The 16,307-nt window shown below is 42.3% G+C and overlaps 1 protein-coding gene across 1 annotated transcript in view; it reads left to right on the plus strand.

The window, feature by feature from the left end:
• LOC123992927 (protein arginine N-methyltransferase 8-B) overlaps window positions 1–16,307 on the plus strand; it is a 40,847-nt gene that overhangs the window by 11,943 nt on the left and 12,597 nt on the right. The window contains exons 4-7 of the mRNA XM_046294576.1: window positions 2,160–2,223; window positions 8,404–8,546; window positions 8,947–9,034; window positions 10,537–10,652. Coding sequence (XP_046150532.1) covers window positions 2,160–2,223; window positions 8,404–8,546; window positions 8,947–9,034; window positions 10,537–10,652 — 411 coding nt within the window. The remainder of the gene's footprint in view (window positions 1–2,159; window positions 2,224–8,403; window positions 8,547–8,946; window positions 9,035–10,536; window positions 10,653–16,307) is intronic.

A 16,307-nucleotide genomic window follows, 5' to 3' on the forward strand; every position in this document is an offset into this window, starting at 1 on the left:
ATCGGTTGAAAGGCTTGCATTTAGTTTTACTTGTATTTAAGAGCAGTTGGAGGCCATGGAAGGAGAGTTGTATGGCATTGAAGCTCATCTGGAGGTTAGTTAACACAGTGTCCAAAGAGGGGCCAGAAGTATACAGAATGGTGTCATCTACGTAGAGGTGGATCAGAGAATCACCAGCAGCAAGAATGACATCCATTGATACAGAGAAAAGAGTCGGCCCGAGAATTGGGTTGGCACCCCCATAGAGACTGCCAGAGGTCCGGACAACAGGCCCTCCAATTTGACACACTGAACTCTATCTGAGACGTAGTTGGTGAACCAGGCGAGGAAATCATTTGAGAAACCAAGGCTATTGAGTCTGCCAATAAGAATGTGGTGATTTTCAGTCAAAATCCTTGGCCAGGTCGATGAATACAGCTGCACAGTATCGTCTCTTATCGGTGGCTGTTATGATATCTTTCAGGACCTTGAGCGTGGCTGAGATGCACCCAAGACCAGCTCGGAAACCAGATTGCATAGCGGAGAATGTACGGTGGGATTCGATATGGTCGGAGATCTGTTTGTTAACTTAGCTTTCGAAGACCTTAGAAAGGCAGGGTAGGATATATATAGGTCTGTAGCAGTTTGGGTCTAGAGTGTCTCCCCCTTTGAAGAGGGGGATGACGGCGGCAGCTTTCAATCCTTGGGGATCTCAGATGATATGAAAGAGAGGTTGACCAGACTAGTAATAGGGGTTGCAACAATTTTGGCAGATCATTTTAGAAAGATAGGGTCCAGATTGTTTAGCCCAGCTGATTTGTAGGGGTCCAGATTGTGCAGCTCTTTCAGAACATCAGGATCTGGATTTGGGTGAAAGAGAAATGGGTGAGGCTTGGGTAGCCATAGACAAATGCTTATTGAAATGTTATTATCGTGGATTTATCAGTGGTGACAGTGTTTCCTAGTCTCAGTGCAGTGGGCAGCTGGGAGGAGGTGCTCTTATTCTCCATGGACTTTATAGTGCAAATTTCTGTTTGAAAAAGATAGCCTTTGCTTTCCTAACTGCCTGTGTATATTTGTTCCTAACTTCCCTGAAAAGTTGCATATCGCAGGGGCTATTTGATGCTAATGCAGTATGCCACAGGATGTTTTTGTGCTGGTCAAGGGCAGTCAGGTCTGGATTGAACCAGACCAGATCTGTTCCTGGTTCTACATTTTTTGAACGGGGCATGCTTATTTAAGATGGTGAGGAAAACACTTTTAAAGAATAACCAGGCATCCTCTAGTGATGGAATGAGGTCAATATCCATCCCGGATACCCGGGCCAGGTCGATTAGAAAGGCCTGCTTGCTGAAGTGTTTTAGGGAGTGTTTGACAGTGATGAGGGCTGGTCGTTTGACCGCGGACCCAGTGCGCACGGCATGACTGTGTCCCTGCTTTATTCATGTGAAGGCTTTCAATTGAATTCTCTAAAGTTCATAGAGGAGAGCCTTTATTATATAAAAACTTATTTATTGTCAGTTCAATAAATCAAGCACATTGGAAGTGCAGTGGGCGCAGTTGGGCGCTCCTGGTGGGCTTCCAGTCTATGTGCCTCGGGCCCCTGAAGTGTGGCCATTGTGAAATCCAGACAGGTCGGCAGAGTACCACTGACATGGGGTGAGCTGCTTTCTTTATGCAGGCAGATATCAAGCTGTGCTAATGTGCTCTGTGTGTTCATGTCAGTGTGCCTTGTGAGTGTGTCTGTGTTAAAGAGAGAGAGAGAGAGAGAGAGAGAGAGAGAGAGAGAGAGAGAGAGAGAGAGAGAGAGAGAGAGAGAGAGAGAGAGAGAGGTTCTTGTGAGTAACCTGTACTTGGCCCATTACCTGAAGTACGCAGCTTTGACAGCTGGGCACAGGAAAGGACAAACTGTTATATTCTTTGTTTCTTTAACTTTACTTAAGAGCACTTCAAGTTCTGGTCTCCCAGTGCTAACTACCATCTCAGACCCCACCTGGTTGGACATAGTTAGAGAGTGGCATATCCCACCATTATGATCCAAACATTCTCCACGTGTGATGCACAGTGATAACTTAAGCCTTTTTCATTCCCGTAATGAGTTCAAGCATCTCTTTATTTTGGTGATCACTGGTATTAGTGGCAAAATGTTTGAAATTATTTATGTTTTGCTTTTTCCCCAGATTGAATGTTCCAGTATATCGGAGTACTCTGAGAAAATCATCAAGTCTAACCACCTGGACAGTGGTAAGAGCTGAAGGTCTTTCTTATTCACTGTGCCTATTCACTATTCTCCTCAGAGATGCAGTACAACAGGGATGTGTGGCAGAGTGTCTGAAAGGGGAGAATACACCAAGAACATGGGAAGTTGTGTGCGATAGGTTCATTTAAAACATAATCACTCACTTATCTGTAGTACGGTCATATTTTATAGGGGAACAACAACACATTCATGGAAAATGGTCACTCAGCTATCAAATCAAATCAAATCAAATGTATTTATAAAGCCCTTCTTACGTCAGCTGATGTCACAAAGTGCTGTACAGAAACCCAGCCTAAAACCCCAAACAGCAAGCAATGCAGGTGTAGAAGCACGGTGGCTAGGAAAAACTCCCTAGAAAGGCCAGAACCTAGGAAGAAACCTAGAGAGGAACTAGGCTATGAGGGGTGGCCAGTCCTCTTTTGGCTGTGCCGGGTGGAGACTATAACAGAACATGGCCAAGATGTTCAAATGTTCATAGATGACCAGCAGGGTCAAATAATAATAATCACTGTGGTTATAGAGGGTGCAACAGGTCAGCGCCTCAGGAGTAAATATCAGTTGGCTTTTCATAGCCGATCTTTCAGAGTATCTCTACCACTCCTGGTGTCTCTAGAGAGTTGAAAACAGCAAGTCTGGGACAGGTAGCACGTCCGGTGAACAGGTCAAGGTTCCATAGCCGCAGGCAGAACAGTTGAAAATGGAGCAGCAGCACAACCAGGTGGACTGGGGACATCAAGGAGTCATCAGGCCAGGTAGTCCTGAGGCATGGTCGTAGGGCTCAGGTCCTCCGAGAGACAGAAAGAGAGAAAGAATGAAAGAAAGTAAGAAAGAAAGAAAGAAAGAGAGAAAAATTATTAGAGAGAACATACTTAAATTCACACAGGACACCGGATAAGACAGGATAAATACTCCAGATAACGGACTGACCCTAGCGCAATACTGGAGGCTGAGACAGGAGGGGTCGGAAGACAATATGGCCCCATCCGACAATACCCCCGGACAGGGCCAAACAGGCAGGATATAACCCCACCCACTTTGCCAAAGCACAGCCCCCACACCACTAGAGGGATATCTTCAACCACCAACTTACCATCCTGAGACAAGGCCGAGTATAGCCCACAAATATCTCCCCCACAGCTCAAACCCAAGGGGGGGGGGAGCCAACAGCTAACAGCTTAGCCAAGTTGAGATTTAAGCCCTAACAAAATAATAGCAGCATAAACAAAGTGGCACCAGCAACATAGATCTAAATAAATATGGATGGGGTAATTGAGTGGACCAGCTCATTTGTAACCTCCAGTGTGTTTTGGAAGGCTTTTGACAAGCCAAGGACAGAGTGCAAACTGGGACCAAGCCTGGGGGGGGGCTAAGTGTTAATTTCATGCTGACAAATACTTCCTTTCCTGGAGAAACTGTATTCAATAACTTCCATTAGGAGGACAAAAGTGATTGTCGCCAACTCATTTCTGCCAGAGTGAGATTAATTTTCTTCAACCTCCAGCTGAGCTGGTTTACATGAGAACACTAAGGGCTGGCTCTACATAGGGAAAGGTGGCACTGGGATACCATAATATGGTATATGACGTAATGAGCGCTCACCACTAAAAGTGTGTCTGAGATCTTTTGTGTTCGTATGTGACAAAATGGCGTCACAGCCCAATAATAGAGTGACACATCGGTAACACTTTACCTAAAGGGGGTATACATAAGACATTCATAACATTTTTATGAAACCAGTCATAACACCTTTGAGTGTGGCAGTATCATTCATTATAATGTGGTCCTTACTGTATGTGTAGACAGGGCGCATAATGACTGGAAAGGGGACTTCAAATGTGAAGAAAAAAAATCTAATTTCAAGAAGAGGTAAATGTTTGCGGCTAAAACAATATTCCCAATGCAATAAGGTGCAGTATATTTGAACTTCATTTTGTTTGTCTCAGAGGAGTTTTGCTTCAGAGCCCAGTCTTCAAGTCATCATTGTAGCCAAATGTCTGATTTGATCTGAATGACAGAAATAGCTTGTTGTGTAAAGAGAATAGAGATGTTTAATCTCTGTGCTGTAGCCAGGGCCACCTAGTTTCCCGTTATACACTAAACTCCTTGCCATTATCGCATTACACAATTTGGTCTCTACCAGACATCAAATACACTGAGAAAGTCAAAGTGTACCCAAAAGCACTTCAGCCCAACTTGAAACAAAAAGGGGACTTGATAATCCCGAAAAAGCTTTCCTAACCACAGGATACTTCAACAGGTGACTATGCCAGGAGCATACCACCCTGTATCCCACTGATGGCTTGCCTCTGAAACAAAGCAGCGTTGGTCCTGGTCAGTCCCTGGATGGGAGACCAGATGCTGCTGTAAATGGTGTTGAAATTCCAATCCCAATACCCCAAGGCATTGATGGGAACATTGCCCTGTGTTGGGTGCCCTCTTTCGGATGGGATGTTAAACGGGTGTCCTGACTCTCTGTGGTCACAAAAAATCCCCTGGTGCTTATCGTAAAAGTAAGGGTGTCATCCCCGGTGTCCTGGCTAAATTCCTAACCTGGCCACATTATCATCCCCCTCATTCCTAATTGGCATATATCACTCCTCACCTGATATATAATGTGTAGTGAGCATTCTGGTGCAAATTGGTTGCCATTCATCACCCAAGTGGGTGCTACACATTGGAGGTGGATGAGGTGTGCTTCCCCCTTAATTTGCAAAGTGTTTGGGTGTCTCAAAATCGCTATACATGTCCAATCCATTAATTATCCCAGAGAAAAGAAAATGAGCTCTGCATAGATCTGTGTGTATTCAAACAGACAGGCTTGCATTTTAGTAAGAGGCTTTCATGAGAGAACGATACAGTCGTTGCTTTGATCAGAGCTAACAAGGTTGTGTTTATGTCATTTGCAAGGACAAGCACAGTTACTGTACGGATTCTTTCAGGTAAACGTGAAAAAAGACAGATGGTTCTTTTGCTGTTTGTCAACTGTTGCGATACATTTTGGACAGTGCGCTAGAGTTGTTTGTCTCTGTGTTAGAATGATTTGGGGTGTAGGGTTAGGGGTAGAGGGTAAGGGTCAGCTGGTATGATTACAAGGTTTCGGGTAAAGGGTTAGAGCAGAGTTTCCTACACAGCTGATTCAAATGATCAAAGGTTAATGATTAGTTGATTATTTGAATCAGCTGTGTAGTGCTGGGACAAAAACAAAAAAAACGGCACCCCCTGGGGTCCCGAGGACCGAGTTTAGAAAACCCTGGATTAGAGTTATGGTTGGTTCAATTCAGCCAATTCAGGAAGTAAACTGAAATTGCAATATCAATTCTAAATTTCCTCATTGCCAACAATGAGAAAAAAATCCGAATTGGAATTTCATGGTACTTCCTACATTGAAATGGAGTTGGGTTAGGTTTAGGGTTAAGGTTTAGGGTTAAGGGTTAACGGGTTAAGGTTTAGGGTTAGAGGGTTAGGGTTTAGAAGAGACCGGTATAGCTCCCCCTGCAGGAGCAATTCACATGGGTGTTCCTGCTGGCCCACTGACGTTCATGTCTTAAAATAGTGATGGGCTGCCATTTCTCTTTGCTTATTTGAGCTGTTCTTGCCATAATATGGACTTGGTCTTTTACCAAATAGGGCTATCTTCTGCATACCAACCCTACCTCTTCATAACACAACTGATTGGCTGAAACGCATTAAGAAGGAAAATAATTCCACAAATTAACTTTTAACAAGGCACACCTGTTAATTGAACTGCATTCCAGGTGACTACCTCATGACGCTGGTTGAGAGAATGCCAAGAGTGTACAAAGCTGTCATCAAGGCAAAGGGTGGCTACTTTGAAGAATCTCAAATATAACACTTTTTTGGTGACTACATGATTCCATGTGTGTTATTTCGTTGTTTTGATGTCTTCACTATTATTCTACAATGCAGAAAATCATGAATGTGATGTGTGATAAATGGCACAAAAGGGTCATGACACCAAAAAAAGTGTCAGTCAGTCAATCGGTCATTCATATAGATGATTTGTTGTGCAGTTTCCCTTACCTTGAACTCAAGCTGCAGCTGTGCTTTTCTGGCCTTGGCCTTCTCTTCCTCCTTCCTGGCTTCCTCCTGAGGCTTCTCCCTTCCCTTACTGGCAGCTTCATTAAATAGTACCCACAAAACACAAGTCTCAACGTCAACAGTGAAGGGGCAACTCCGGGATGCTGGACTTCTAGGCAGAGTTCCTCTGTCCAGTGTCTGTGTTTTTTTGCCCATCTTAATCTTTTCTTTTTATTGGCCAGTCTGAGATATGGCTTTTTCTTTGAAACTCTGCCCAGAAGGCCAGCAACCCAGAGTCACCTCTTCACTGTTAATGTTGAAGCTGCCAGTTGAGGGCTTGTGACGCGTCTGTTTCTCAAACTAGACACTAATGTACTTGTCCTCTTGCTCAGTTGTGCGCCGGGGCCTCCCACTCTACTTCCATTCTGGTTAAAGCCAGTTTGCACTGTTCTGTGAAGGGAGTAGTACACAGCGTTGTACGAGATATTCAGGTTCTTGGCAATTTTTCACATGGAATAGTCTTCATTTCTCAGAACAAGAATAGACTGACGAGTTTCAGAAGAAAGGTCTTTGTTTCTGGCCATTTTGAGCTTTTAATCAAACCCAAAAATGGTGATGCTCCAGATATTCAACTAGTCTAAAGAAGGCCAGTTTTATTGCCTCTTTAATCAGAACAACAGTTTTCAGCTGTGCTAACATAATTGCAAAAGGGTTTTCTAATGATCAATTAGCCTTTTAAAATTATAAACTTGGATTAGCTAACACAACGTGCCATTGGAACACAGGAGTGATGGTTGCTGATAATGGGCCTCTGTATATTATTATATATTATTAACATGTCTACACTGTATTTCTGACCAATTTGATGTTATTTTAATGGACCAAAAAAATGCTTTTCTTTCAAAAACAAAGACATTTGAAAGTGACCCCAAACTTTTGAATGGTAATGTACTTAATGAGTATATACTGCATACTATATACTATTAGTTCATTTTTGTATGTGGTATGGCTCGAGACAGACATACCACACACAACTATGTAATAGTTAATATACTCGCAAGTTTGATGTATTAGTATCCCCCTAACATTAGGGAGATAGCTAATATACGTACATACAAGCATCTGCTGTAATGATATGCTATGCAGTTTAAGGCTAATAGTGTAGCTAACAAATCATCAGCCAACATAACATGTAACATAATATATTTGAAAATTAATTACTTTTTTATTTAATTGCTCAACATTTTCTTAACATTTGTAATAATTAGTTAAAGCAATTAATATTTATATGTTGTATTTACATTTGTACCATCTCTCATTGCCTAGTGGTTAGAGCGTTGGACTAGTAACGGGAAGGTTGCGAGTTCAAACCCCCGAGCTGACAAGGTACAAATCTGTCGTTCTGCCCCTGAACAGGCAGTTAACCCACTGTTCCCAGGCTGTCATTGAAAATAAGAATGTGTTCTTAACTGACTTGCCTGGTTAAATAAAGGTTAATTAATTAATTTGACTTTTTTCAAATCTGCAAATGTTACGAAGCCATGTCCATTTTCTTGAAGAATTGCATTATGGGCCCTAAAAGCACAGCAATAGTGTCCACTGCTTGTATATTTTGAAATTTGGCGAATTTAGTATGACATCTGGGAACTTTTGGCATGCTAACTATATCCATACTATGACCAATAGTACTCAATACATTTTTATAAGAACAGTCTAACTTTACACGCATAAAAACTGTGGATGGAAACGTGCTTAATGATTAGAATCTTTCTGTATGAATGTATCTTCCCAGCTAGAAAATCATTTTCTGAGAACCGTGTTTCTTACAGCTTGGGTAGAACATGTGGTTCTTTGCTTAGTTTGCATATAACCTTCCCACAACTTTCTGGATTAAAATAAAATAGAAATTGGTAATGTTCTAGGAATGTTCTCCAACTGGTTTGACATTGAGAATGGTCTCAAATTGTTCAGAACACTTTAAGAAAGTAAGTTGAGACCCCGACTGAGTTAGAAGCAGAGCTTAAGTGATTGTGTCCTGTGCTGTGGTGTTGACCTCCTATGTACTCTTCACATAGACCTGATATGATTGGCTCCATGGTAATGGTGTGTTATGGTATGTCTTGCAGTTATTACTATCTTCAGGGGCAAGGTGGAGGAGGTGGAGCTGCCAGTGGAGAAGGTTGACATCATCATCTCAGAGTGGATGGGCTACTGTCTCTTCTACGAGTCCATGCTCAATACCGTCATCTTTGCAAGGGACAAGTGGCTGGTAGGCATGTTTGTGTGTGTGTGTGTGTGTGTGTGTGTGTGTGTGTGTGTGTGTGTGTGTGTGTGTGTGTGTGTGTGTGTGTGTGTGTGTGTGTGTGTGTGTGTGTGTGTGTGTGTGTGTGTGTGTGTGTGTGTGTGTGTGTGTGTGTGTGTGTGTGTGTGTGTGTGTGTGTGTGTGTGTGTGTGTGTGTGTGTGTGTGTACATATGTGTGCGTGCACATGCATTAACCAGACATGCTAGCAGAACGAACAACGCTCAAACCTCGTCGACTTAACCAGGGATGAAAACCATAACCTGGCTCGGTGTTTGGTTCTTCTCACATGCAGCACAGCTGATAAATGACATGTCTTGTGTGCAGGATTGATTGCAGGGTGTTTTTCCCTCCCCATATTTCACACAGAAACCCGGCGGTCTGATGTTTCCCGACCGTGCTGCACTGTATGTGGTGGCCATCGAGGACAGGCAGTACAAGGACTTCAAAATCCACTGTGAGTGTGTTTGTGTTGGTGTATGTTCAGTTGGCCCTGGGCCCTCACATAAGTCCTGCTGCCCATAACTCGCTCTCTATTCCCAGGGTGGATCTTACCTGGCTTATGTTTCTGCTTCGCTAATAGACCGTGAATGTAGAACAACCATAGCAGCACATGCAAAAAAAAAGATACGCACAAACACACACACACACACAAACACACATACACACACACATTAGTGTTGGTGCATTTGAACTTTTCAAAGGCATAAGTGGTGATTGATCTGATATTATAGGTCAACAAACCTCTCCATCTCTGTGCTAGCCCACACTAAAGCTCTCCTGGAGGATTTTGGTGGAATTGTTCATCTTCATTTCAGCACAGAGACCAGAGACAGGAGCCATGGCAGCAGAACAGAGGACAAGAAGCAGAAGCAATACACACACCCATTCCACATACACACTGCCACAACTAGGGAATTACACACCATGAGACAGAGCTCCTTAGGCTTACAGAAACCCAGGCCACATGACTGAGCACTGAAGAGAAGTCCAGCTAGTGCTGTTTTGCTCTCTGCATGTGCAGAGGGATGTTTTAGGGAAAGGAAAGCTTTGAGAAGAGATAGAAGACAATTGGGGCACATTGCCCATGTGGGTCCCAGTCTGGTTCCAACAAACAGATGCTTATACTGTAGATGCCTTTTGGGAAGGGATGGCATGCTGGATCACTTAGTGCTCTAAAATAATGTTCTGTCTTCATGAGAGAAGGGCTGTATTCATTAGGGCATATAATAGCATAACATTTTGCAACAGAAAACGGAAATGAGCATTTCTTATCGGAGAAAATCAGATAGTGCCTCCCTGTTTCAGTCCATCTTCTTATGTTTAATGCTTAAGGAATATGACCTAGGACTAGACTACTTCAGTTTTAGGGCATGAGAATGCACATCAACAGCTGAGGTGCGACCTGCTCATTATTCCTTCCTCCTCCTATCGTTAAACTTAAGTGGCTCCACTTTAATGGGACACAATAGAGATGCTTACACACACACACACTATCCTATCTTAAAGATGCACTTCGGGATCTAAAATTATACCAACATTTGACAGTCCATCTTTAAGTACTGTGGCCACGCATAATCTATGATCAGTTAGCCTGAGGATAAAATATATTAGGGAAGAGAAGGAGAATCTCTCTGTTTACTGCACTGCACTGCAGTGATGGTTAGCCGGCAAAGTGCAACAGAGTCTAAGGAAGCTGTCTACCCGACCCTATAGAAGGGCAATGAAATACTGTAAATCCGACCTAGAGAGGGACGAATACAACGTCTGTTTCTGAAATGGCCCTCAATTCCCTGTTTAGTCCACTACTTTTGACCAGAGTCCTTGGGCCCTGGTCAACTACATAGGGATTAGGGTGCCATATCGGATAGACACAATGGATTCCTCCCTCTCTAGGGAGGACTTATGTAATATCCCTTCTTCCACAAAGGTGTTCCATAATGAGCTGTGTTTCCACAGGGTGGGAGAACGTGTATGGCTTTGACATGACCTGCATCCGTAACGTGGCCATGAAGGAGCCCCTGGTGGACATAGTGGACCCCAAACACGTGGTCACCAACTCTTGCCTGATCAAGGTCAGATATGTCTTCACTTCACGTGTGTGTGTGTGTGTGTGTGTGTGTGTGTGTGTGTGTGTGTGTGTGTGTGTGTGTGTGTGTGTGTGTGTGTGTGTGTGTGTGTGTGTGTGTGTGTGTGTGTGTGTGTGTGTGTGTGTGTGTGTGTGTGTGTGTGTGTGTGTGTGTGTGTGTGTGTTTGTGTGTGTGTGTGTATAGTGGCAAGAAAAAGTATGTGAACCCTTTGGAATTACCTGGATTTCTGCATAAATGAGTCCTAGAATTTCATCTGATCTTCATCTTAGTCACATCGATAGACAAACAAAGTGTGCTTAAACTAATAACACACAAACTATTGTATTTTTCTTGTCTATGTTGAATACATAATTTAAACATTCATAGTGTAGGTTGGAAAAAGTCTCTTCTGCTGTTGCTCTCCTCTGCGGTCACCCGGCATCTGGCGAACTGTCGTGCAGTCCTGAACAGAACTACAGAGCTCACTCTGCTTCCACCCGGCATCTGGCGAACTGTCGTGCAGTCCTGAACAGAACTACAGAGCTCACTCTGCTTCCACCCGGCATCTGGCGAACTGTCGTGCAGTCCTGAACAGAACTGCAGAGCTCACTCTGCTTCCACCCGGCATCGGCGAACTGTCGTGCAGTCCTGAACAGAAATACAGAGCTCACTCTGCTTCCACCCGGCATCTGGCGAACTGTCGTGCAGTCCTGAACAGAACTACAGAGCTCACTCTGCTTCCACTCGCTCTAGAAGATGTTACCTTGAAGATAGGCTATCCAGTGTAGTCAATGGTTCTCAGTTGTGATGAGAGTAGTAGAATACGTTGGTTTGAAGAGTAGTAGAATGGTCCCACTTAAATGATCTTTTCTAGATACTTTACTTAGGACAGCTAATCAGCCATACCAGTGATTGTTCGGGAGTTGACGTTATTGTCTCTACCTCGTGTTGAGATTTCAGAGTTCAAACCATTTTGGCTGTGATTTGCAGCTAAAACGTCTCTCTGGTCTGATATGTTCATTCTTAACCCACCGTTTTATGCAGTTAATTCAAAAGTGGCGGTTAGTGAGGCTCAAACGCTCTCTGACCTCACTCAAGGGGTGGTGACTACTCACTTGTACAAAGTTATAGAAACAATTTCCTCTTATAGTTTCTAAGATCACATCCCTCTCTTAAAAAAACACTTTCATAATTTTTCATATTTCATACACAACGTAAAGGATGGAGACTTCGTACATATAGTGTATTTACTTTTCAAGTTACAGTATCTCCTTAATAACATTTTGAATGACATCACAAAATAACAACCGAAATGACATTATTATTCTTTTGGTCGCCTCTGAACATTCCCCAGTATTCGCTTTAAAATGTGTTCGTTTCGGCGGGGAAATGCCTGTGGAAAAAAGGCACATTCCTTGGGAATTTGGAGAGGGAGATAGCTTAAAAATTCTAATCCTTGATTTACAACAGGGTGTGAACTGTCAACCCCCCACCCAGGAGAGGGGTCATCCACTGCAAAGCTGATCAGACCCATCTGGATCCTCACAGGACAGTCATGACACTGTCTATAGACACTATAATATGCATATATATATGCAGTAACAGTCAAACGTTTGGACACATCTACAGTTGAAGTCGGAAGTTTACATACAGATTAGCCAAATACATTTAAACTCAGTTTTCACAATTCCTGACATTTAATCCTCATAAAAATTCCCTGTCATAGGTCAGTTAGGAACACCACTTTATTTTAAGAATGTGAAATGTCAGAATAATAGTAGAGAGAATTATTTATTTCAGCTTTTATTTCTTTCATCACATTCCCAGTGGGTCAGAAGTTTACATACACAATTAGTATTTGGTAGCATTGCCTTTAAATAGTTTAACTTGGGTCAAACATTTCGATAGCCTTCCACAAGCTTCCCACAATAAGTTGGGTAAATTTTGGCCCATTCCTCCTGACATGGCCTCCTTGGTTGCACACACTTTTTCAGTTCTGCCTACAAAGTTTCTATAGGATTGAGTTCAGGGCTTTGTGGTGGCCACTCCAATACCTTGACTTTGTTGTCCTTAAGCCATTTTGCCACATCTTTGGAAGTATGCTTGGGGTCCTTGTCCATTTGAAAGACCCATTTGCGACCAAGCTTTAACTTCCTGACTGATGTCTTGAGATGTTGCTTCAATATATCCACATAATTTTACTTCCTCATGATGCTATCTATATTGTGAAGTGTATCAGTCCCTCCTGCAGCAAAGTACCCCCACAACATGATGCTGCCACCCCCGTGCTTCACGGTTGGGTTGGTGTTCTTCAGCTTGCAAGCTTCCCCCTTTTTTTCCAAACATAACAATGGTAATTATGGCCAAAAAGTTCTATTTTTGTTTCATCAGACCATAGGACATTTCTCCAAAAAGTCCCCATGTGCAGTTGCAAACCGTAGTCTACCTTTTTTTATGGTGGTTTTGGAGCAGTGGCTTCTTCCTTGCTGGTTTCAGGTTATGTCGATATAGGACTCATTTTACTGTGTATATAGATACTTTTGTACCTGTTTCCTCCAGCATCTTCACAAGGTCCTTTGCTGTTGTTCTGAGATTGATTTGCACTTTTCACACCGAAGTACGTTCATCTCTAGGAGACAGAACGCGTCTCCTTCCTGAGAGGTGTGATGGCTGCGTGGTCACATGGTGTTTATACTTGCGTGCTATTGTTTGTACAGATGAACGTGGTACCTTCAGGCATTTAGAAATTGCTCCCAAGGATGAACCAGACTTGTGGAGGTCTACAATGTTTTTTCTGAGGGCTTGGCTGATTTCTTTTGATTTTCCCATGATGTCAAGCAAAGAGGCACTGAGTTTGAAGGTAAGCCTTGAAATACATCCACAGGTACACCTCCAATTGACTCAAATGATGTCAATTAGCCGATCAGAAGCTTCTAAATCCATGACATCATTTTCTGGAATTTTCCAACCTGTTTAAAGGTAGAGTCAACTTAGTGTATGTAAACTTCTGACCCACTGAAATTAAAGACACAGTGAATTATAAGTGAAATAATCTGTGTATTAACAATAGTTGGAAAAATTACTTGTGTCATGCATAAAGTAGATGTCCTAATTGACTTGCCAAAACTATAGTATGTTAACAAGAAATTTGGTTGAAAAACAAGTTTTAATGACTCCAACCTAAGTGTATGTAAACTTCCGAATTCAACTGTACTCATTTAAGGGTTTTTCTTTATTTTTTATATATTCTACATTGTATAATAATAGTGAAGACATCAAAACTATGAAATAACACATATAAAATCATGTAGTAAGCAAAAAAGTGTTTAACTAATCAAAATATATTTGAGATTTGAGATTCTTCAAAGTATCTACCGTTTGCCTTGATGACAGCTTTGCACATTCTTGGCATTCTCTCAACCAGCTTCATGAGGAATGCTTTTCCAACAGTCTTGAAGGAGTTCCCACATATGCTGAGCACTTGTTGGCTGCTTTTCCTTCGCTCTGCGGTCCAACTCATCTCAAACTATCTCAATTGGGTTGAGGTCGGGTGATTGTGGAGGCCAGGTCATCTGATGCAGCACTCCATCTCTCTCTTTTCTGGACAGCCCTTACACAGCCTCGAATTGTGTGTTGGGTCATTGTCCTGTTGAAAAAAAAATGATATTCCTACTAAGTGCAAATCAGATGGATGGCGTTTCGCTGCAGTAGCCATGCTGGTAAAGTGTGGCTTGAATTCTAAATAAATCACAGACAGTGTCACCAGCAAAGCACCCACACACCATCACGTCTCTTCCTCCATGCTTCCTTTTGGGAACCACACATGTGAAGATCATCCGTTCACCTGCTCTGCAGCTCACAAAGATACGGCGGTTGGAACTAAAAATCTCAAATTTGGACTCATTAGACCAAAGAACAGATTTCCAACAGTCTAATGTCCATTGCTTGTATGTTTTGGCCCAAGCAAGTCTCTTCTTCGTATTGGTGTCCTTTAGTAGTGGTTTATTTGCAGCAATTCAACCATGAAGGCCTGATTCAGTTACAGTTGATGTTGAGCTGTGTCTAATGAACTTATCCTCTGCAGCAGAAGTAACTCTGGGTCTTCCTTTCCTGTGGGGTCCTCATGAGAGCCAGTTTTACCATAGCTCTTGATGGTTTTTGCGACTGCATTTGAAAAAACGTTCAAGTTTTTTAAATGTTCTGGATTGGCTGACCTTCATGTCTTAAAGTAACATTTCTCTTCACTTATTTGAGCTGTTTTTTTGTGACTGCACTTGAAGAAAGATTGACTGACCTTTATGTCTTAAAGTAATGATGCACTGTCGCTTATTTGAGCTGTTCTTGTCATAATATGGACTTAGTCATTTACAAAATAGGGCTATCTTCTGCATACCAACCCTACATTGTCACAACACACCAGATTGGCTGAAACGCATTATGAAGGAAAGAAATTCCACAAATGAACTTTTAACAAGACACACCTGTTAATCTGCACATCTGCACATCTACCATTCCAGTGTTTAAATTGCTATATTGTAATTACTTCGCCACCATGACCTATTTATTGCCTTAACTCCCTTATCTTACCTCATTTACACTCACTGTATATAGACTTTTTTTTGTTTTCTTTTGTTCTACTGTATTATTGACTATGTTTTGTTTATTCCATGTGTACAGTGCCTTGCGAAAGTATTCGGCCCCCTTGAACTTTGCAACCATTTGCCACATTTCAGGCTTCAAACATGAAGATATAAAACTGTATTTTGTGAAGAATCAACAACAAGTGGGACACAATCATGAAGTGGAACAACATTTCTTGGATATTTCAAACTTTTTTAACAAATCAAAAACTGAAAAATTGGGCGTGCAAAATTATTCAGCCCCCTTAAGTTAATACTTTGTAGCGCCACCTTTTGCTGCGATTACAGCTGTAAGTCGCTTGGGGTATGTCTCTATCAGTTTTGCACATCGAGAGACTGAATTGTTTTCCCATTCCTCCTTGCAAAACAGCTCGAGCTCAGTGAGGTTGGTTGGAGAGCATTTGTGAACAGCAGTTTTCAGTTCTTTCCACAGATTCTCGATTGGATTCAGGTCTGGACTTTGACTTGGCCATTCTAACACCTGGATATGTTTATTTTTGAACCATTCCATTGTAGATTTTGCTTTATGTTTTGGATCATTGTCTTGTTGGAAGACAAATCTCCGTCCCAGTCTCAGGTCTTTTGCAGACTCCATCAGGTTTTCTTCCAGAATGGTCCTTTATTTGGCTCCATCCATCTTCCCATCAATTGTAACCATCTTCCCTGTCCCTGCTGAAGAAAAGCAAGCCCAAACCATGATGCTGCCACCACCATGTTTGACAGTGGGGATGGTGTGTTCAGGGTGATGAGCTGTGTTGCTTTTACGCCAAACATAACGTTTTGCATTGTTGCCAAAAAGTTCAATTTTGGTTTCATCTGAACAGAGCACCTTCTTCCACATGTTTTGTGTGTCTCCCAGGTGGCTTGTGGCAAACTTTAAACAACACTTTTTATGGATATCTTTAAGAAATGGCTTTCTTCTTGCCACTCTTCCATAAAGGCCAGATTTGTGCAATATACGACTGATTGTTGTCCTATGGACAGAGTCTCCCACCTCAGCGGTAGATCTCTGCAGTTCATC

The sequence above is a fragment of the Oncorhynchus gorbuscha genome, linkage group LG02 (assembly GCF_021184085.1).
Source record: "Oncorhynchus gorbuscha isolate QuinsamMale2020 ecotype Even-year linkage group LG02, OgorEven_v1.0, whole genome shotgun sequence".
NCBI lineage: Eukaryota > Metazoa > Chordata > Actinopteri > Salmoniformes > Salmonidae > Oncorhynchus > Oncorhynchus gorbuscha.